At 43.0% G+C, this 21,938-nt stretch overlaps 1 protein-coding gene across 11 annotated transcripts in view; it reads right to left on the reverse strand.

Annotated features, from left to right (window-relative positions):
- ADGRL3 (adhesion G protein-coupled receptor L3) overlaps positions 1–21,938 on the reverse strand; it is a 496,471-nt gene that overhangs the window by 60,800 nt on the left and 413,733 nt on the right. For all 11 annotated transcript variants that reach the window (XM_077782989.1, XM_077782978.1, XM_077782980.1 and 8 more), the window contains 6 exons: positions 17,019–17,202; positions 16,077–16,199; positions 13,715–13,923; positions 12,858–13,034; positions 3,236–3,445; positions 2,514–2,734 (listed from right to left, as the gene is read on the reverse strand). In XM_077782989.1, coding sequence (XP_077639115.1) covers positions 2,514–2,734; positions 3,236–3,445; positions 12,858–13,034; positions 13,715–13,923; positions 16,077–16,199; positions 17,019–17,202 — 1,124 coding nt within the window. The remainder of the gene's footprint in view (positions 1–2,513; positions 2,735–3,235; positions 3,446–12,857; positions 13,035–13,714; positions 13,924–16,076; positions 16,200–17,018; positions 17,203–21,938) is intronic.

Raw genomic sequence — 21,938 nt, forward strand, 5'->3', positions numbered from 1 at the left:
TTCCTGCTTTTTATCTTCACTTGACAGGCTACAATCAGAATAAGGTGAGACACAACATTTTTGATTTATCTGTCAGGAAAGGACCAAACAGAATTGAGCTAGCATGAATAGGATGGTCTTTTAAGGGAATCATTATGCTGCTGCTTAGTCCCAAATCAAATTAATATCCTAATATAAGGGGTTTGAACTGTTCTAAAACAAACAAAGAAAAAAAGTAGGAAAAAGATCAATCCCTAAATTAAGTGCATAGGAGTATTTTTATGGAGCAGCTGCTTCAAAATGCCACTATGAATAATAGGACATGGGACACTTCAGAAAATCACGAGCACCAAGTGATGAGTAAAGTAAGAGAGGGAGGAACAACTGCCTGTGCCTGGCTACATAATCTGGGTATGTGTTACAGGAGGGTTGGATTTAGAAAGGAAAATGAAATGAAGAAAGCCCTACAGTGTGTGTTTAAGCAAATCGTTCTGAGAAGTATGAATGGTGGCACCAAATGCCAGGCAAAAAACAAATAAAACTAACAGCTCCATAAGTCCTGCTTAAACAAATGCAGTAAATAACGGAGGGAGGCAAGTAATATATTCCAGAGGATGTTTTACAAAACCTGGCAAAACCAAGCAACTTCTTGAAATCAAATTATGTATGCCTGGCATACAGTTCACTACAAATTCTAATCAGTTCTACCCTTCTAATAACATTATACTGAAAAATACATCATCATCCATCAACCAGATGGAGCATGATAGTTCTACAAAACATATTGTATGGTTTTTATTTTCCTCCATGAGAATGTGATAAAATTGTACATTCTGGAATTAAAAATCATAAATAAATATTTTAGTTTTGCAAAGCTCTGTAAATATTTATTTGCAAAATATTATATATACATGTTTAATCATTAAAAACACCACTTCGTGCTGTGGTGAGGGAGACATATTTTATTGGCACACACACAGTACTGCTGCCTCTTCAATGCCAAGATAGCGAAGTGCTCGCCTTCAGTGAATTTCAGCCAAACTTTCTGCCTGTACCTTCCATGCCATGGAAACATTTGGGCACAAGGTCTATAAGATCTATGGAAACAAGGCCTATTTTCAAAAGCCAAAGGGTGAACAGTGTGGAAAGTAGCCACAAAATACTACACTGAGGTTAGGACAGTGCTCCAGCAATGGCAGATGTCCTGTCCTTTCCAGACTGCTGGAATATGTCTGAGGCTCAATGTGTCCGATGTAGGCAGGAACACTGCAGTTAAGAATAAATTTGTTTAAAGGGACAAGGAAACTGTTTCTGTACCTGATTTAATAGGTGCTTATATAATGCTCAAGAGGGGGAGTGAATAGAAGAGCTTGTTGGGGGAGGAAGCAGGTGGCAACTGATGGAAAATCTTCTTCAAAAATGGCAATCAGTTGTTGTGTTACCTATTCTTTGCCCTCTAGGCCTGTAAAAGTCAGTCAAACTACTTTGGATAAATTGGCAGAGATCCTTAAAAACTTACACCCTCCTACCCTTATCTGTGTGGGCCATTTCCTTTGCTTTCCACCAAGTGTCACATTTATACAAATTCAGGTCGCTGCTCTCCTACTCATGGGAGGAACACAACACAAATATCCATCTGGGATCCAAGCCCGCCTGCTGGCATGGTAATGGATCCTGAGCAGTTCCACTGCTCTACAGCTCTGCTTTTTCAAGAAATAAAGGTTCATATATACAAATATGGTTTCAGGCAAAAAATCTGCAGTTGAACCTAACAGAAAATCAAATGCTGCCATGGCCTGACCTGATCCGTGCTAAAAAAGAGCTTCTGAACCACCACTGGCTCGTTGCTATATATGCCTTCGTATTGAGCCCTTAACTCAGTTAAAGTGAGACTGGAAAGGTAAACTGACAAGGGAAGAAAAAAAAGGTCAATAATACCACATTGTTAATCCTACAGTAGCAAAGGTGGCAAAGAGAATCAAAGGCTCAGTCTTCCCCTTGTTTTCCATTTGATGGTGTTGCATGATAATCTAACTTGTGTTTCCATACCAGCATCAGCAATGTTGAAAACAAGAACGTTTGTAATGATAAATGATACAGCTGTTCTGATTTGTGAAGAGCCTAATGCACTCCACAGTCACCACCTATTTTGCCTGCAGGCTCTGTTAATTTGATAGATCAATTAAAAACAAAAAAAAAAAAAGGAAGAAAGCAGTATCTTCATCCAAATAAGAAATACTCTTTGGTTAGAGGAGGATCTTGCAGATAGAGTACCAAACTGAGACTAGGGACAGTCACCACTGCTGATGTTATGCAATGATGTGACAAAACTTTCCTTGAATGACTTCCCTAGAAAATACCTTTGCAAATCATTTCATAGTGGGGAATTTGTCTTGCAAGAAACAGAGAGATAAGACAAGGCATGCCTCCTGGCTGAGCTCTGCCTGAACAAACCCTCTGGGCTCCTCATGTCCATTTGTTGCCCCCACTCCTATCTCTCCTGAGCAGGTCCGAGCAATGCCGAGGTCACTCACACTTTGTCTGTGCCGTAGCTCCGGTAGTCTACTGCCGCCGACACGGCCACAATCAGTGCAGGCATGCCGTACCCCACCAAATAGAAATACTTCCTCCGGGAGTGCTCACTCTCAAAAACCTCCACCAGCATGATGTAGAGCTGCACCCCCTCCAGGAACATCCAGGTGAAAGCTGCCAGGAAGAAGAAGTGCAGGAGGGCAGCAAAGACGGCACAGGCAATCTGCATGAGGATTGAAAAGAGCAAGGAAAGGTGTTTGTACTGTGATTAATTAATGCAACAGTCAGGAGTACTTACTTGGAGGCTTAATAAAAATGAAGGTGTTCTTATCATCCCTCTCCAAAGTAAGAACTTTTTTTCACTTGGAAAACACACGTGACTTGTTTTAAAATAGGCACATATTTGCATATATAAATGACGCTAAAAGACACAAAGGTAGGTACATACACAATCAGGCAAATAAACACATGAAGATGTACATGGTATAGGCTCATCTTTATAACCTGCTTATTAAATATACACACACATTGATAAGGAACACACATACAGCCCCTGAAACTACAGCAGGCATCACGTGAGTCTCAGTTATCAGCTGGGGGCCCAGCCCTGCAAGGACTCATGCATGAAATGAAGACAATGCTGGAATGTTTCTTACTGGTCAAATATTACAGATGCACTGAGACAGGAGCCTGTGACAAAAGCAGGAAGTGCTTTGTCTCTTACCGGCTGGTCAGTCCGGTTGATGCCGATGAGGAAGAGGAGCTCTGCCACGAAGAGGCTGATGCACAAGTTCTTGTGAATCGTGTTGCGGTCACTCTGTAGCCCACGGAAGAAGCAGAAGGTGAAGATGCAGATCAGGAGGCAGACCAGTGAAAGCAGGATGCCAACCCATGTGATGAAGTCCAGGAGCAGGTCGTGGACTGCATCACTGTGCTGAAGGTAAAACAAACAAATCTCATCAGGTGCATGATGCATGACTTGTAATGCATCCTACACACAGAATAAGGCTGTCTGTGGCACAAGGCACCAGTACCAAAAAGATTAAATGGACCTAAACCCTGCAGCAAAAAAGCTGCAACCTGAAACACAGACTCCAATGCATCTTGCAAGCTGCAGATGCACTGAACAGACTTAGACCCCAAAACCTTGCAGAAACATATGCTGTTGATGAAAATACTGAGATAACAGGGCTAGTCTTGCATGCGGCTCCATCTTACACATGGCAAAGGAGTGCCTGGACACACAGTATACAGAACCACTGAACAGAGTGATTTGATTGTAAGAAAGCATTTCATGCTAACAACATCATGTCCAACAACTGCGAGTCCATTACAATCATTGCCAACAGTGAAAAAAGACTCTCTTTAAATGCTCAGAGATGTATGAGCTTGGAGACTTTGGAAAGAAAGAGATTGCTTAATTTTTTATTTTTTTTCTTTTACCACAGGGAAAGGAGAAATGAAGTTTGATTTTTCTTTTTCAAACCCTGGAGTTAATATTTTGGAACTCTTGGGAAGTCAGATTGATCCTAAGAACATTACCCAGAAAAAAAGACAGACCTTTTAACACAAATTTGCTTTTAAACTGTAACAGAACAGTGATTTTAAGACAGCCTGGAAAGTGACTGATTCCCTGTGATGAACTTTTAACATGGATGTACTTCAAAGCCATGCAAACAAAGCCAGTGCATAACTAGGCAACAAAGTTTTGCGAGCGTCAGGATAGGTGAGCCTTGGCTCTCTTGACAAAACACTGCTGGCATTGCTCCTGAATTTCCACTGCATGTCCCTCATGGAAAGAGGAGGTACGTGATGAAACCCTCCTGGTGAGAGTATCCCACCACCTTCTTCCCTGTTCAGGCTGTAAAATTCACCTGTAACTCCCCAAGCTTCTACCAGATGTGAAATTATAGGTATAACAAAATGTAAATAAAACACAAGAAATACATGGTGAGCCACAAGGTGACAGCTTGGGTGTAAATCATTAGAGTCAATGAGCTGGGGAAAAAACTGGCTGGACATCTCTGGGGGCATTTTACAAAGACCAGGTCAGCTCGAAGCCCAGCTTTGTGGCCCACCAACTTGTGTTATAAATGGTAATCACATTCTCCACCATTTCTGGCATTGTGATGACTTAGGCATTATGTAGGCTGGCAAATACAATAGTGTCACACTTCAAAAAGCCAGGGGAAAATGGAAATATTTTTCTCTCCATGGCATAAAAGCTTATGACAGATGGAGGGAAAAGGTGATTAAATTATCCATTTTCTTTGTCTACTTGCCAATGATAAAGCCGCATCAAATATCAGACCTTTCCCAATATACACTCTACTGTGTTGGCACCTGTAAGAAATATCTCAAACCTTTCAGCTCTTTTGACTTCACCAGCATGAGTGATAGGCATCAAATTATAATGAAAATGGAGAGTGATTCCTCTGCTCCATTCCTTCCATGCTGGAAGTTTTGTCTCCAGGAAGACCTGGAGGTGTAGAGACAGATGGCTCCTTTGCCCAAACCCCCTTGCATCTCTTTCCAACTATTTCCAATACCTAAGGAACTAGAGGTCAGAAGTCCAACAGGGAGACAAGAAATCATTGTGTGCTTTCTGTGGCTCATGACAGAAATGCCTATTCCAGCCAGCTCATCCAGCAGCACCCAGAAACCTGACAAGATGAAGCACATCATTTCCCTGGCAGCTGCGCGTTGCTTTATCTCAGTGTCATTCCACATCATCCATCCCTCTTAACTCTGCGGAAAAATGTTAATGCAAACCTTGCACCTTGCAAATCATTCTTTCTTTTGTCTGAGGCTGTAGGGGAATGGCAGGAGAACATCTTCCTGAACAAGCCCTCATCTGATTAGACTGGCCTGCCAGGCTGAATGGACCAAGAGCTCTTGGGCTGGGCAACAGGAGAAGGCAGCTAATGCAGGTGGATGCAGGGAGAAAGAAAACAGGCAGACTGCGGCCAGATGCACACACCCCACCCAAATGTGGCCAGATTCATCCATCCCAAGACAAATTTAGCACAGTGCAGGGAAAACTCTCCAAGGGCTTCTTCTCCTAAGTGAGATAAGTCTCACAGGTCCCAGCTCTTGCACCACTTATCACAATATCACAACTCTGCTGAAGTTAAGACATGATGCAGGAACTACAGGTGTTTTTACTCTTGAAGAGGGATCCTACCATCTAGGGTCTTTACCTGTTTCAGGGAAGGGCTGCTTGACCAAGAAGTTCACCATGCTTAGCAGTAAATATGCTTAATTGCTGTATCATTATTGTTATTATCACTCTTACTGCTTTTCTTTTTAATATTTATTGTAAAGATAATACTGATTTTATGTACATAACACTCACCCCTAGAGTGCTGGGGAACAACCATAAAAACAACTTCTCCATAATTACAAACTCCCTCCCCAAACTCACAGAAGAACAAACTGCAAGGAATGATAACAATGAACTGGGAACAAGAGCAATTTAAAAACACCTCAGGGGAAAAAAAAAAAGAATTTGTAGCTTTTCTAGTAAAGTCCAAGGGAAGAAGTGAGCTGAATTTTAAAGGCTGGGTACACTCCAGCCTGTTTGAGATGCCCAATTTCAGGTGCTAGTGCAGAACCAATGGATCAGGGAAGACTTGATAAGCACTGGAATCCTTCCCGTGGCAGTACCAACTGCTCCCTCAGGGCAGGCACATCCAGAGCTTGTACACCAGCAACTACAACAAAATGCAACTTGCCTTTTTCTGGAGACTGAAACTTGTAAATTACTGCACTGTAATAATAATATGGGAAATAAGAATAATATGGGAAAGGGAACAATAGTGCTAACTTCTCCCAATGCCGTGAGCTTTTCCTTGCTATCACCTGATTGCTGTGTGACAAATAAGGAGCAGCATAACCTGGCTTACAGAGTTGTTATACGGAGTTCCAGGGTTAAATATGATATAAGGCACACCAAGATTTTGTATGGCGGTCTCAGCCTTCAAGCCTGGTCTCTTAACCACAGAAAAATGCAAGAAGAGCAAATCTTCTCTTTACCTGTCCAGCACTGTTCAAAACACCTTGACTGAGGATAGAACAGCTTTAATGTGCATGCTAACCACTAAATCACAGCATGGTGAAGGTTGGAAGGGACCACCAGTGTTGTTGTCTGGTCTGATCTCCCTGCTCAGGTCCAACTGGACTCCGTGCCACTGATCACAACCCTCTGGGATCTGCCATACCCAGAAGACCCATACGAGTATCTTTCCAGCACCATGAAAACCCTAGGGTCTCTAAAGCATGCAACATACATCTGAGACCAACAGTGTATTGACAACAGTCACCTCTTGCTTCTAAATTATTTTCCCAAATACTTGGGCAACCCAAAGAGTCCATGAGAAATACCAGGTATCAGTCCAAGAGACAATTCCTGACAGCATCAACCAAATAACTCCTTGCCCAAATGCACCATGGCTCTCCAGACTGGTGCTACGTGGCATAGCATGCAAGACACTGAGGTTTGTTACCACGAAGATACACTCACTTCACAGAATAAGCCGACACACAGATTATTTTTAGCACAGGAACAACTTACTAAATAACTGAAGAAAAAACAAAAAACAAAACACTTCAGTGACAGGGTTTCTATAGTAAGTTTGCTTTACATTTATGATTTAGAACATATAAAGCTCAGTGAAAAGAGATGTCTCTGGCTTTGGGATAAAGACCTGGTTTTGTTCCAGTGGGGCCAACAGCAGTAGGAGGAGAGTGCTGACAGGGATTTGTGCAGGAGGAGTTACAGGAACACTGGTCGCAAACACAGCAGGGTGAGCAGGCAGCCCCAATATTATCCAGGCTGGGAAAATCAATGAGCAGCTCTGGCAGTGCCTGTACACCACAGCTGAGCTAATAAAAACAAATCCCGGGGAATGTCAGTTTATGACAGAATGGCTCTCCCTGAGATGAACAGCCATTTCCTCCCTTATTAAAAACATCAGTAGAAGAAAACAGCAGCCAAACCAAGCTGCCAGCAGCAAAGGACACATTCCTTTGCCTAATCTGTCTTTCCAGGAATGGAAGAATTAATATATTTGGGGGTGGAAGAATAAACAAGCAGTAAATAAAAACACAATGTCATCAAACTAGCTCAAATATGACCGCTCAGTGCCTGGTGGGAGCTGGCAGAGTGCTGGGCTGGGCAGAAACCCAAGTGGGACAGGTTTGAACTTCTGTGCATTGCTGATGCTGCTTCTTGGATTTGTAGGTCTTTGGAGCCATGCAGGGTCTCTCTGCCCTTTTTCCCCCATCTCTGGTGGTGAGAAGATTTACTGCTGTGACCTGGCTTTGCTGGCTGTGTGCAAAGGGTTACTGAAGAGGCAGATGGTTTTATTGATGTGTCAAAAGCACCAGCTGGGGTACATGGACTGGGAGGAAACCCCAAGGATTCCTGAAGTACATCCAAGCTGACTAAAAGCATCACCTGCTGTGGCTATGAAAGCATGAGAGGCTTTAAGGGAGCTTTTCCCCTTCTCTGACCAAGGGGAGCTGGGGGTATCCCTTTGGTTTAGCACCCATCCTCTCCATCTTCCCCAGTAATGCACCCAGAGAGGTAGGCAGCCATGCTCCACAGTGAATACAGCACCCATGGACCTGGTACACATTCCCTCTGGGCTATACAAAGGTGATGCAATCATTGACACCAACAGGTCCTAACCCAGGAACAAAGCGAGCGAAATTCCCACCTGAAGCCTCTGTGCAATATTAATGTCTTCTGATTTTGGCCATTCACAACAAGGCTCAGATCCCTGAGCATTCCTACAAGGTGGCTTAGTCATCTTTTCTCTTCTTGCCTTAGTCCACAAAGCTGCCTTCATACTCTGCATGGGCAATACAGATGAGCTTCCTCCTCTTCTGCCCTCCTCAGCAAGATAAAGCCCTCCTAACAGAACTTTCCCACAAACTTCTCCCCAGAAATGCAACAGCCTTCCAGTGACTGCTAAAAGCAGCAGTCATTCTAAGTGAAACCCAGAACAAAGCTGTATGGGGACAGGTGTGCATAGAGAAATGGGTACAGACCTCACCTCACCATGTGCCACAGACACTACTGCAAATACAACATGTGGCAAGATTCCACTATTTCCACTGTACTCAGCAACCCCACTGCAACTGAGAGGCATCTAAGGTCAAATTCAGTTGTGGAGAGGAGGTGAGGCTTAGGAATAATAATTGCATCCATCATCCTGCTCTCCCACGATGGCTGGATTTAGGCAGCTCTGATTACTCACATGGCATCTCCAACCCAAGAAATGAGCTACAGAAGTTGTGCCAAACTGCCAAGCTGCCAGAAATGTGTGTTTCTGGAAAAAGCCTGGTCACAGCGTCATCAGCTTCTGCTGTCACAGTGATGTGCTATCCTACTTAGCCCACTGCTGAGAGACAGCTGGGACATGGTTCCACCACACCATGGCCACTGCCTTTGCTCACATTCACCCTGCTCTCAGCCAGAAAGGAAGGGTGCAGCAAGACACAGATCAAGGCTTAGCACTTGCCAGTGTGAGATACACAAAGTTTAGAACACAGGATCAGTTATCTGGAGTTATCTGCAATAACTCCAGATTGCTCCTCTACTGCTTTAGGCAACGAACTGTAACATTCCACTTAGACTTCATATATGTTTATTCCTTTCTTTCCTTAGCTTGCCTTATGCTTCTACTCCCCAGATAATTGGCACAGTGTAATCTGTTTGTGGTAAAGAAAAACACCTCAAACTTTCCTATTAATTGCAACAGTCAAAACACCTTTCTTATTTTACTCCTTTGTATTTGTATTTAAAAAGAAGAGTAAGATCTGGCACTCACTACATACTGATAAGCAACATTTATCTACCCTGGGGGTACCTTTGCTTATTCTGGTTAGGGTGGTTTTTTAAATTACATTTTCCCACCAGCTCTGAACTTGTTTTCTGGCTGCATAATTTTCCCATGATACATTTAAGATGCATCTGCTATAATTAGTACAATGCAAAGCACAAGCTTATGAAAAACAACTTGTAAATTTTGAATAATTCTACAGCAATTACATAGGTAGGATGGCTTATTTAATGATGGGATTTGTTCCACAGCATGGGAGCCACCATATTTTTATAGAGAGTGGCTGGAAGGGGACCTGCAGGTGAGGGTCCACTGCTCTTCACAGCAGTTATGCATCCTGCTCGTGTGCACAGCCAGCTCTTGGTCTTGGACACTGTTATTTTACCCCAGTGGGTGAATAAGAAACTACAAGACCATCTTATTTTAACAGGCAGAAAGCACCTTCAAATTAAATTCTCCTCTTAATCAGGTATTGTCCCAGTCAGACCAGAATTGATTCTAGCAACTTCTACTCTTCAAGCACACCAATAAATCCCTGCTGCCATGGTCAGCTGGTGGTATTTTCTGTCCCTTTGTACAAAGACACATTGCTTTTTCAAACTGGAGAGCCAGATGGCCATCAATCATCTCTCCTCAGTGACTCTACCTTCCAGCTCCACCTTGTCACACACACTCTGCTAATAATTAAACCGCAGCCCGTAACTCACAGAGCAGCCACCAAGATCCCCTCTGGAGAACACGCTCTTGTGCCATGTTACCAGGCAGGGAGATCATTCATGAGCAGATGTGACACTTGTCAAATTGGTGCTTGTTTTTGATTAGCAGGACTATGATGTCTGCTCCCCACGATGCCCAGTTTTCAGTCTCATTAGGCAGGGTGCTGTGGATACTCTTTAAGGTAAAGAATGTTCCCTATGGATCCAAAAAATCCAAACAACTAAAATCAGAAAACTACAAATCTCAATCATGGGAGAAAATTGTTTCTGTTGTAAAACTCCCAAAATATTATTATTTATTGTGGGTACAACAGTCCTTTTAAGAGATCCTGGTTATTGCCAGAACACTGGTCTAAGGGGTCTTGCAGAAGCACACTGCATCATTTCCCCAAGGATCATTCCACCTCCAAGAACACTAACAGGTCATGGAATGACTGAGGAATGCCTTTTTGAACCAGCCACAAGACAAAAAAAGGCTCAAAAGCATATCTATGAGCAGTGAGCATCAGTCAATGAATGACAACAACTCCCATTTATTTCTAAAGCTCCACTTTTCCAAACCAGCAGGTGTTGTGCTGCCAAGACTTTAAAATCAACTCATTACAATGGCATAAGAAATGTCACATAAGCCACCTTCTATGCCAAGAGCCACATGGTCACCTCCACCATGGAGCGAGACAGTGCCACCAGGATGAGCAAGGTGACAAGCAGCTGGCAGGACAAGTTGCAAATGTCTGCATATTTATACCTGAAATATGTGTCTGTGTTATGTGGGAGGCAGCCCTGCCCTGCTTTTGCCCTCAGGCCAGGATGATCACTGAAGTGGACATGTCAGGAAGCTGTCTGGTTATATAAGAGTCAACAAAGTGGACCCAATTTGGCTCTTACAATAATGGTACTTTGGCTGCAGCCAAATGATAAAACATGACCTGAAAGTCTTGAGGGCAGTTGTTAACACCCAAAACCAGCCACTAGCTAATAGCACACTTGCTTGGCACTCAGGAAGCTTCCAGCTGCAGCTCTTTCCAACCTGCTGGATGAACATGGGCGAGGAAGGGTCTTACAATACTTTTCCTGCAAGATGAGATAACAACAGCTCTACTTGTCTCACAAGGTTCGGATGGAAAGTGCAGACAAGGCTGACCTATTTGCATTTTGAGAAGAGGCTTGTTGAGCACCGGGCTGCATCTGCACCATGCAGTAGGGATCGACCGCATTCACACCAGTGGAGTGGATCACTGTCTGCACTTCCCAGCTGCAGCCTCTGACTTCAGTGACTCAGGCATATCTGTTAATTCCAGGTGGGTGATAATGAGCCAAACACACATTTTTTATGAAAATTCAAGCAGTTACAGGAAACTGGCAAAAACAGACCTGGACTGCAGAATGCCATTAACCTGTAAATATGTGGTCTAACTGAGCTTTTTCTTCAGGCATCTCCCAGACAATGGCACAAACATCTAATGGCATGTTTCCTGGACTAGGACTGACTCTAGCAGGATAAAGTGGTTACCATAACTTGCAGGAGAAACAGACATATCCTGCCCCTCTCAGCTGGACCCAGCTGTTGTGTGAAATGTGCCCCCAGGCTCCCATTTATTTTTTTGCAGAACTTTTGTCATACATGATGCTTATTTAATATATATTTTATCGCAGGTCTTTACATTCCTCTTCAGATTATTAAGTGGAACAGAAATACACAGAGCAGTGAAACTGGAAGACTACTTGAGAAAAAACAGATTTAAGATCGCAATAGCTTTTGTGGTTATGCTGGTCATGCAAGTGAATCTGAGAAGTTCTGCCTGCACGGAAGATGCCAGTTCCATATCTATCTCAGAGCTGTGGATTTTGCTGCTGTGCCAGGCCCATGAAATGGAGACAATGCAATAAAGAAAATTATTAGGCAAAAATCTTTTGGATATCGGAACCTTCTCTTCTTTCTCCAGCAGTTTAGACTGTTCTCAACCAAAGACAGACAAGGCAGCTCTGGAAATGGAGGATTATCTCAACCATTCTCCTGTTCTTGAGCAAAATCCCAAATGTGTGCCACAGTCCCAAAATCACTGCTACCAAGAGGAACATCTACCCTCAGGATTAACTTCTTTAGCTCCTGTGGGGTTAGTAATTTGAAAAGCCATATTTACACCACGGACATAAATGTAGGCAAGGGAACCACCTGGTCATGTACTGGCCTCAAGTAGATGCCCAGTCTATACAGGACAGTATCAGAAGCTTCCCTCTCATGTGCCACACTCTGCATCTCTCTGTCACACAGTGAGATGCAGACAATGTATTTTTCCCTTAGCTGGAAGGAGGAAAACACTGTTGGCTCCACACACACACCTCATACATGTGGCAGTGTATGTGCAGCTGCTGCCAGCAGGACACCCAACCTTGCACCTCACAAGATGGACTGCACGCTTCTGTCCGCCCACCTTGCTACTCCCTGGTGACACAGGAACGACCCTATGAGAAAGAGCCCACCCAGAAAATGTTCTGTACTAGTTAGCAAAGGATATGGCAACTGCAAAACCTGCTCACTAATGTCCCCAGCTCAGAGCTGCCCATGCTAAGAACCCAAGACAGGCTTTGCACTGTTGTGCCTATTTCCTGTTTCACCACAGAGCAGAAGGAAGACTTACACCAGGTGGTTTCTGCTTTCAGAGTTACCGTCACACAGCAACTTCCCTGCTCAGCTCCATTAGTAGTAACGAAATGGTGCCACACATTGACCACTTTTCCTGCCCAGTGCATTGGCAGCCTGTGAATCTGCAATGCCTACCTTAACTTCCACATGTGCCATCAGGACTGCAAAGTTGGTGAGGTGGTTGCAGGAGCAAGTGGTGTGTGTCTTGTTAGTTGTCAGGAGGCGACAGCCCTGGGTGGACCAATACCCTGTCATTGTACGCTTCGTGTAGCTCCAGAATGAACAGTTTGGGTTAAAATTTTCTTCTGACTGCTGCAGGGAAGAAATTAATAAATGCAATAACAATGATAGGCTCTCAGAGATTTCTAAATGCACTACTGAGGCTCTTTGCAACTCTCACCCTTTAATTTTAGATAAACAATTAGTAGTGGTTTATATGTCAAGTATTACTTTCCAATACAAGACAAAGTTAGATTGTTGCTGCACTCTTTGCCAAGGCAAACTTAGTTCTTTGTTCTTGATTAATTTCTGACATTGACTAAATCCAGCTCTTCAAAACCCGACTGCTTCATTTGCATTGCAGAGCAGTGAAATTAATTGCTTTTAGCAATCAACTTTTGCAACAACTGAGCTTGGCTAGCAGGAGGACTAGCTGTCCTCTTTCACTGTAATTCCACTTTCCTCTAACATCCCCTGCCACCATGATAAAATAACATTATGGTCTATTCTAATTTATTGGTAGTTTTTAATTACAGAATGATGCGTGTCAGCAACTGAGCAATGGGCATCAGCTCAAAGGAGACACTTTCTTTACTTCTATTAATGCAATGCAAAAGACACCTTCTCCATAAATAACACAAAGTGCAAAGGAACAAAAGTATAATTCAAAATCTAATCAAGGACTGCTGGGGGCCTCACAGCAGCCAACTTTTGCATCATTTCATTTCAGAAACAAAAAAAAAAAAAGAGAAGTGCTTTTTGAACTCACACACCTTAATGTGCTTGACAGTAAACACCACAGGATCAGCCAGGTAAACCTTATTGCTGAACTCTTTATTTATTGCTGCCGTGATGACAGGAGAGTTGACGATGACAGAGTGATTGGTCGACATTGCTTCTGTTCCCAACTTCATGCTGGCATTCTCCGTGGAGAGATAGGTGCCCAGGTTGTTGTACAACACAAAAGCCACCCTGATTTCACCTAGAGAGAGGTAAAAGGTTAGATAGCCAGGCTGAGTCACTGGGGTGGCTTTTTGGTTTTTAGATTGTAAATCTTTTCTCTTAACCAATTTCAAAACTGCTCTGAGAAAATGTGAAAGGACCAGGATGTGGCATATGAAAAGCCACCTCTTGCCAATTCCAGTGAGCATCAAGAGGTGCAACAAGCAGTCCTTGGATAACAAGGGCAGAGCTCCTTCTTCCAGAAGAAACTTTTATAAGCAAACAGATGAGCAGAAGACAGATAGGGAAGGTGGGCTTATTTTTGGCATCAGTAGGTGTAACTGGCCTCAGAAAAAAAGAGGCCAGGTGGTCCATTTCCCACCTGACATCACTTTATTCTCCTGGATATAACTGGGAAACAGGTTTCAAGCTGACATGTTGCACAGGTGCAATATAAAACTATAATTTAGTCTGGTAATAAATTAAGACTATCTCAAGAAAATGTAGGGACGAATCTGGGAGAAGAAATCAACAGAATTTCCAACAGAATTCCAATCTCACATGACAAGTAAAATGAAATTTCAGAAATTTCATTTAAAAATACATTTATTCCCTTAATTTGCCAATCAGATAATCAGAAAAACACACTTAGAGAGCCTGTAGAAATCTGAGTCTACCAGCCAACTGTTTTTAACTGAAACCATCCAGTTTGCCTTCTGCTATGCACATTATTTCACAGCCTATAAATAGGAATGAAATGTGATTAGTTTGCCTTAATATGTATTAGTTGTGGAGATGTATGTTTCTTTTCCTATATGAATTACCACAGCATCTGAGGAAGGTGAGGCACTGATGACTCTAAAGGTTCCTCCCAACCTAAATCCTTTTATGATAATTCTATTCGTAGCTCTTTGGTGACCTCTGGGCATGTGTCAAGCTGGTGAAAATTGATGGGGTTCTGCTTTGAACAGAACTCCAGAGTTACTGTATTTCAAAATACAAAACTTTCCTTTCATTGCTGCCAACAGATAGCAGAGTAAAAGTCCTGCGCTGTTGGAGTTTTGCTACACATCTTGAGTGTTAAACTGTCTCTCAAAGAGATGCTTGTCCTCAAATCCTATGTGCAAGCAAGACAGTGGCAAGACTTTCTTTCTGAACTACCAGACCGAACTTGTCTAAAATTTATAGAAATTTTAACACATCTGGCCTGGTTGTAATGCTGCCCTATCATTCCATGTTTTTTCACTTTACACAGAGGAGGGTGAAGCACTGGCCCAGTTTGCCTGGAGAGGCTGAGGATGCCCCATCCCTGGAAGTGTTCAAAGCCAGGTTGGATGCGCTTGAGCAACTTAATCTAGTGGAAAGTATCCCTGATCATAGTAAGGGGGTTGGAACCAGATAATCTTAAAGGTCTCTTCTAACCCAAGCTATTCTATAATTCTGTGTTCTGCCTGCAGTGACCAAAGCCCATATATGAGTGTTGCTCCCTGCACACAGATTAAATTTTAAAGGAACTCAGAAACAGGAGCATGTTGGGCCCACCAGTAGAATCCTATGGGTTTAAAGTTGGTCTACAATGAGGCTGTAGAGATCAACAAATGTGTCTGCTCAAACTCCTGATCTGGAAATAAATGGCTTGGCAGGATGAAGACAATTCACATATAACATCATCTAAAATTTATGCTGTATCAGGAGGTTCATAAGATACACAAAGGCACTAAAGATTTAGATTCATAACAGTTAATCAACCTTCTCTGCCATGTTGACTCATTATTAATATTTGCTACCATTGTTTTCCTCCCTGTGCTTTTTCAGATATTTGTACGGTGCCCTGCTGTGAAGCAGTTTACTGAAGTGAGCCTCTTATCCCATCTGAAGCGTCCTACTGCAGAAATCAGCAGTTAAAAGCACTTCTCTGGATTCAGCACACTGCCACAGAAGCCCCATAAATTAAGGATCTGATGCATTTTTACCATCACAAAATACTTCTGGAAGGTTGTGAATCACTTAGCAATATAATACATTCCGAGTCAGTCAATGTAGCTTGCAATCAAGGGCATGAACAAATGACACTACTGTTAATTTAAATATTAACACAGCAATTAATATTTAACTTATAATGGTTAAACACAAAACAATGCCTAAGGCATGACAGCCTCATGAGGCTGATGTGGCCTGAGGTGCCAGACCTACCATTTCGACCATTTTGCTTCAAGGTATTTGCTGACAGCTGAATGGCGCTCCCATGGCCCATGTTCTGGGGAAACTTCAGATCTTCCAGATTCCCATCTGTGCTTAGTCTTGCAACTTCCAGTTCTGTGTGCAAGGGAGACAGACACTAAGGAAAAAATCTCTCCTGAAATAATCTTCAACACGGTATTTCAAAGCTACAAAATGGTGTTCCAACCAGCTGAGAGGAGGGGAATTAACTTACAATGCTGCATGCTAGAATGTGTTTGGGCTCCTATTTCTTTTTAAATCTTTGCCCTGAAGAAGTTTTAAATTTAATTTAAAAAAAAAAGGCGCACAAATAAATTCTACTCTCTGTGGAAGACAAAAGACAACCAGTTCTTGTAAACAAGAACCTCAGGATATTAAGGACAACAGTTAAAATGAAAATCTGAGAATACTAGTTCTTTGCCACTGGCGATTGGTACTTTCTGTAAATGTTATCAGCGCTCAGGATCTGTATTCATGGAAATAGAAAGAAGAGTTGTTCTCATTTTACATATGCACAGTGGGAGTGCTGGTGCTTTCCATCATGCTTGTTTTTTAATTAAAATCAACAATCAGCTGAATAAAGACACAAATTTGTATGAAATGAAATACAATTGCCTTACGATGAACAATCCCCCTGTGAAGCAGTGCTCTTGTTGCTCTAGCACAGATTATATCCTCAAAGCCGGGAGTAATAAAGACAGGTCAGGCGCTCATTTTCTGTGGGATTTCAAGGGTAGAGAGCTGCCTTATTCCTTTAGGCTCTTTTGGAAAGACTTTGAAGTCCTTCAGACAAAGGCCCAAGACATATCTAACAAATCGCTCTCCAATTAATCTAGGGACCAAGACCAAAGCCAGGCTTCACAGTCTTTACTCTTCCACTGGCTGCTCCCGGTACTTATGGGATTTGCTCCTTACGGATGTTGTCAGTGTTCTCCCGGACAATGTCTGTCTTCAGCAGGTTGTCAGCCAGCACGAAGGCACTGTCCTCCACCGTGTCCAGCAACTTGGTGGCCGCACGCTGCTGCTCGCTTGCATTCAGGTCCCTCCACGCGTTCAGAGCCTGAGGCTGTAGGAGGTTGTTCACTGTCTCTACCATGGCCTGCAAGGCGGAGGGATGGGGTGAGAAAAGGCTCCAGGAAAACTAAAGCACCACAGACCTCTGACATATGCTTAGTCCCATCCTCCACACACATCAGTTTACAGGGGGAACGACAGCATCTCCTTCCCCCACCCATTAGGGAAACCTGCAATGGAACAGGACAACTTCTGTACCATCAGATGGGACAGGGAGGAAATACTGATATTATACAAATGCAGGCTGGGAATGGTGCTTTTCTGCTTCCATAACTATCAGTTCAGGTGTTGAAAAATGGAGGAATTAGGGCAGGTGGGGAAGAAGGGGGAAAAGGAAGATGATGGTCAAAGAAACATGCAGGAAAACCCCATCTGCAGCACCAGAACTTAAGAGTAGGACCGGGGCACTTAAGGAAGGTATTTGGTATCTGCAAAGGCTACGCTCCCTAAAACATTTCTCACCAAATAACCTCTGGCAGGCAGCCATGAATACACAGAGATAGCTGAGCTACATCACTTCATCCAGAGCAACAGCAGGTGCCCGTAGAGATTTGGATAAGACTCCATTTCAAATCACTGCATTCAGGAAGGAGTCAGCCCTGCGCAAACTGCTTCAGTCCCTCCTACAGTGCACCTTCTGCCCTGGGCTGCCACGCACAAAGAGCTCTCCCATGGATAACTTCCCACAGGTTAATCTGGATGCATACACAGGATCACACAAAACTGCACGACTCTCATGGCTGCAAAATTACTGCAGTAGAATGTACCCAGACTGAAGGCTTTTCTCAGCCTAAGTCCTCCGCTTCGTTACTAACCAGAGCTGACTCAACCACTTTTCAGTGAACATTTTTAAATGAGATCAGCTGTACCATTTGATAGAACTGATCGTACAGAGGAAAAGGATAAAAAATAAGCTACTTTGATCATGCTTTCTTCAGCTGATTCAGGCAGGCCTACCCCATAAAGAAACACCTCCACTGCCAGCTAAAGCTGACTGCAGAAACCAACCTCCCATCCAAGATGAAATTGCTGTTTGTAATAATTTTCTGTATGCTGAGCACATAGGCATCAAACCCACACCTCTGCTCTGCAAGCTGATGACAATCCCATGGGACTTCAACATTTCCTAAGCCTAAAGTGTGCCCCATGGGCTCACTGTCATGGGAATACTTCAGTATTTACCCCTGATATTGCTGCTAAACCCATGGGTGGAAAGAAACTGTTGCATAGCCCATTCCTCAGCAGAGTCCTCAGGAGTGCTACAATGGCAAAATATGGCACAGAGAATCCCAACTTACCAGTCACAGTCACGTGCAAATGAGCAATGGGAGGATATGATCACATTGAACTAGAATTTATTGCTATATCCACACGACCTTAACAAGCATTTCAACTACAGTGAAGTTCAAGGAGAAAAAAGGCAGCTAAAACTGCCACTGTGGTGGCATGTGGTGCTTTTAATCCCACCAAAGTACCTTCCTTGAGTTTGGAAGGTTTCTCACACCATCAGGTTTCCTGTTGGGAGACTGCACCATAACTGGGCTTCTCTGACAGCACAAAGCTCCTACTGTCACAGTTACATTTATTCATGGTCAATTAACTCATTTGTTCTTACGCCAAACCTCTCCTATACCATCAACAGAATGCCTCACTCATTTGGTCTTAAGTGGAACTTGATAACCATAAGCAATTTTAAAAACTGATTATTAAACTGATTTTCCTGAATAGTCTAAAAATTATCTTACCACATTTTCTATGTACATACATCAAGCTGGTTAAAATTAGTAGTCAAGAAGAAACAGAAAAATCCATAGAATTTAAAGATGGTATTTTTCTGTGTTTTAGAATTTGGAAGCCTGATCTCTGCAGCTCTTAATAAAATTCTGTAGTATACTTTGGTAGTTTATCTCTTCACAGGCAAAAAAATAGGTGGTGCTCTTTTCCAGTGACCAAAAAGCTTGATTATTTGTGGTGCAGCTTCTACACAACATGGTGTTTTCTTGTAAAGACCTTTTATGCCTGGAAAGCAGAAAATGAGGATTTTTCTCCCCTTTCAATATTATCACACAATTTGCCTTATCTCCATTTAGCTCAGCTCCTTTCGGTGTCTTAAATTCTTTGCTAAAACAACATCCTGCATACTTTTATCAATATCTGAATGGTGGAAAATGTCTTTGCAGCAGATCCAGCTCCTGGCTCTGGACAGAAAGGTAATGTCTATTCATCAGAATATGAAACAGATGCTAAAATATTTGTGTTACAGTGAAACATCTGCTGCAGAGTCTTTACCCCAGAAAAAGAAAAATAACAACACTATCTAATGCATTCATTCTTTCGTTCAGATGTGCACGTATGTGTGCATGCAAGTTTGAGAGAGAACACCAGTTAAGCCTAATGTACTGCTTCCTGCATCATGTGCACTCCCCACCCAATGCTGAACATCCATCCTCTTGAAGTGACTAACCTGAAACCAGCCCCTTCATATCACTTTGGGTCTGGGGTCAAACACAAAAGCTCCAGGAAGATTTCAAGGACTTTGAGTCACATCCTTACCATGTATCTGAACAGAGCTGGTAGACTTTGTTGGCATCACATCCGAGATTAATTTAGTCCCTAGCTTTTCCCAGGGGGTCATTCCCCTCACCTGTCTCAGTGCATTAATCAAGAGCTCCCCACATTATATTTCTGAGTGCAGCACTTCATTATGGCCGAGTGCTGTGGGTTGAAGCCAAGGAGATGAGGTGCTAATGAAATGTTTGCATTTTGGACAGGAGCTGAGGTAGGTGTTTAAATGAGACAAAACAGCTGTTATAGCAACAGTGCCTTGTGAGACAGAGATGCCAACTGGGAAAAGTTGGGCAGGGGAGTGGGAGTTGTGGGAAAGCAGGCACACATGACAAGTATAGGCCTGTGTCTTTACATTTAAGCTGAACCATTGTGATTTATATGGGTTTGGTACCTGGTCCAATGACTTCGTGGTCTGATGAAGCTCCAGCATAGAAGCAACAGCTGTGCCAAACCTCCAGGAAAGCCTCTCAGTGACCAGATGGAGGAGGATTAGCCTTGAGAGAGAACCTTCAAAATGCAGAAGGCATGGGATAGCTGTGCTTGGGAGCTGATGGCATGATAGGTTTTACCGAGATCCCTGGGGATCCTGATAAAGGTGGGGACTTTCAGAGGGAGATAGGAAAGTTCTGACCTAGTTTAATCTCCTCTCCTCTCCTCTCCTCTCCTCTCCTCTCCTCTCCTCTCCTCTCCTCTCCTCTCCTCTCCTCTCCTCTCCTCTCCTCTCCTCGCCCTCGCCCTCGCCCTCGCCCTCGCCCTCGCCCTCGCCCTCTCCTCTCCCTCTCTTCTCCCTCTAAAAACATCTGGTAAGAGTACCTGGCTATGTGACACACAGTTTAAATCTAGGGGGTTTGAACTCTCTATATATCCAGTGACACCATATCTATTTATTGTTCTCTCACTCTACCAACATCCAAGATACCGCTCTTTGATTAAAACAAATTTTGCAATGTAAAATCTCTCTTTAACTGGGACTCAGCACTGAAAATCACTAGGAGATTGAGGTACTCAAGGAGGTACTCAGATGTTAGAGGTACTCAGCTCATTGCCAAATTTGGCACCAGACTGCAACCTGCCATGGTGCTTAAGCACAGCAACCCTAACCTTAGAAAACCAGCAGCTTTCCTAGAGTTAGGATCTCTTTAAGCCTTTATTGCTAATTTTGGCCTCTTACTGAGCAGCTGATGGAAGATCAAAAAATCTCAACAAACCTACAGCTGGAGAAAATACTGTTTTATGGCAAATGAATACCAGCAGGTCCTTGAATCCTTCTGTTCAGTAATTTTCAAATATGCACTTTGTCCTTCCTTACAAAGGAGCATCTCCTTAGGAAGAGACTGAACACACTATACACTTTATTTAGCATGAAACTTACATCAAGGACTTACCTCCTATAGCAGTTTTGGGAGTATAAGGGTAGTGGCACAGCACAATAAAGTACCACTTTTGCAATAACATCTCTAATTAAAACATCCGAATTTTATAACTTGTAAAGCCCTGTCTCATATTGCTAACGCTTCCTTGATCTCACAGGAATATCTCATGCAGTGCACTTTCAAAAATTAGGATATGCGGAGCTACAGCCACGAGGTTTTGCATAGCTAGGCTAAAATCATGGCTGGTGCATGAAGCAAGCAGCGCTTTGATACCCTGTGCCAAAGGTGTTTGGCAGCACAGGCTCATCCGAAGAGATTTGCTCACCCTTCCTGAGAACAGCAAGTGCTCAACCTGCAGAGTGCCATCACACAGGCACAGCCTCAGGCCTTGCTTAAAGCTTGAGTTTCTGGTCCTGCCTGAGGTCTCCCCATACATCCCCAAAATAAATGCATTGTCTTTATTTGAAAAATGCAACCACATAACTTGCCCACTTTTTAAAACAGCTTGAGGTTTTATGGCAAATCAGCAGAGAAAAAAACACAAACCCCTTTCAGGCCCACACTTCACAGTGCAAATGAAAAACACATCAGAGAGCAGATGCGCTGAAATGTTGATATGGCACAATGTTCACAATGTTATGCTCTTTTTTCCTTTTTGTCTGACTACAAAGCAGTGGTACTTGAAAAAAGCTTACTTGTCTCCTTCCTCAAGAATAGCTGGTTTTGCTCTGTATTTGTATGAAGCACCCAGTGCTGAAACAAGCCCTTTTCTCAAGCTATCAATATTTGCAAGCCTCCAAACTAATTGAGTTAAAGGCAC

Source organism: Lonchura striata, chromosome 4 (assembly GCF_046129695.1).
Source record: "Lonchura striata isolate bLonStr1 chromosome 4, bLonStr1.mat, whole genome shotgun sequence".
NCBI lineage: Eukaryota > Metazoa > Chordata > Aves > Passeriformes > Estrildidae > Lonchura > Lonchura striata.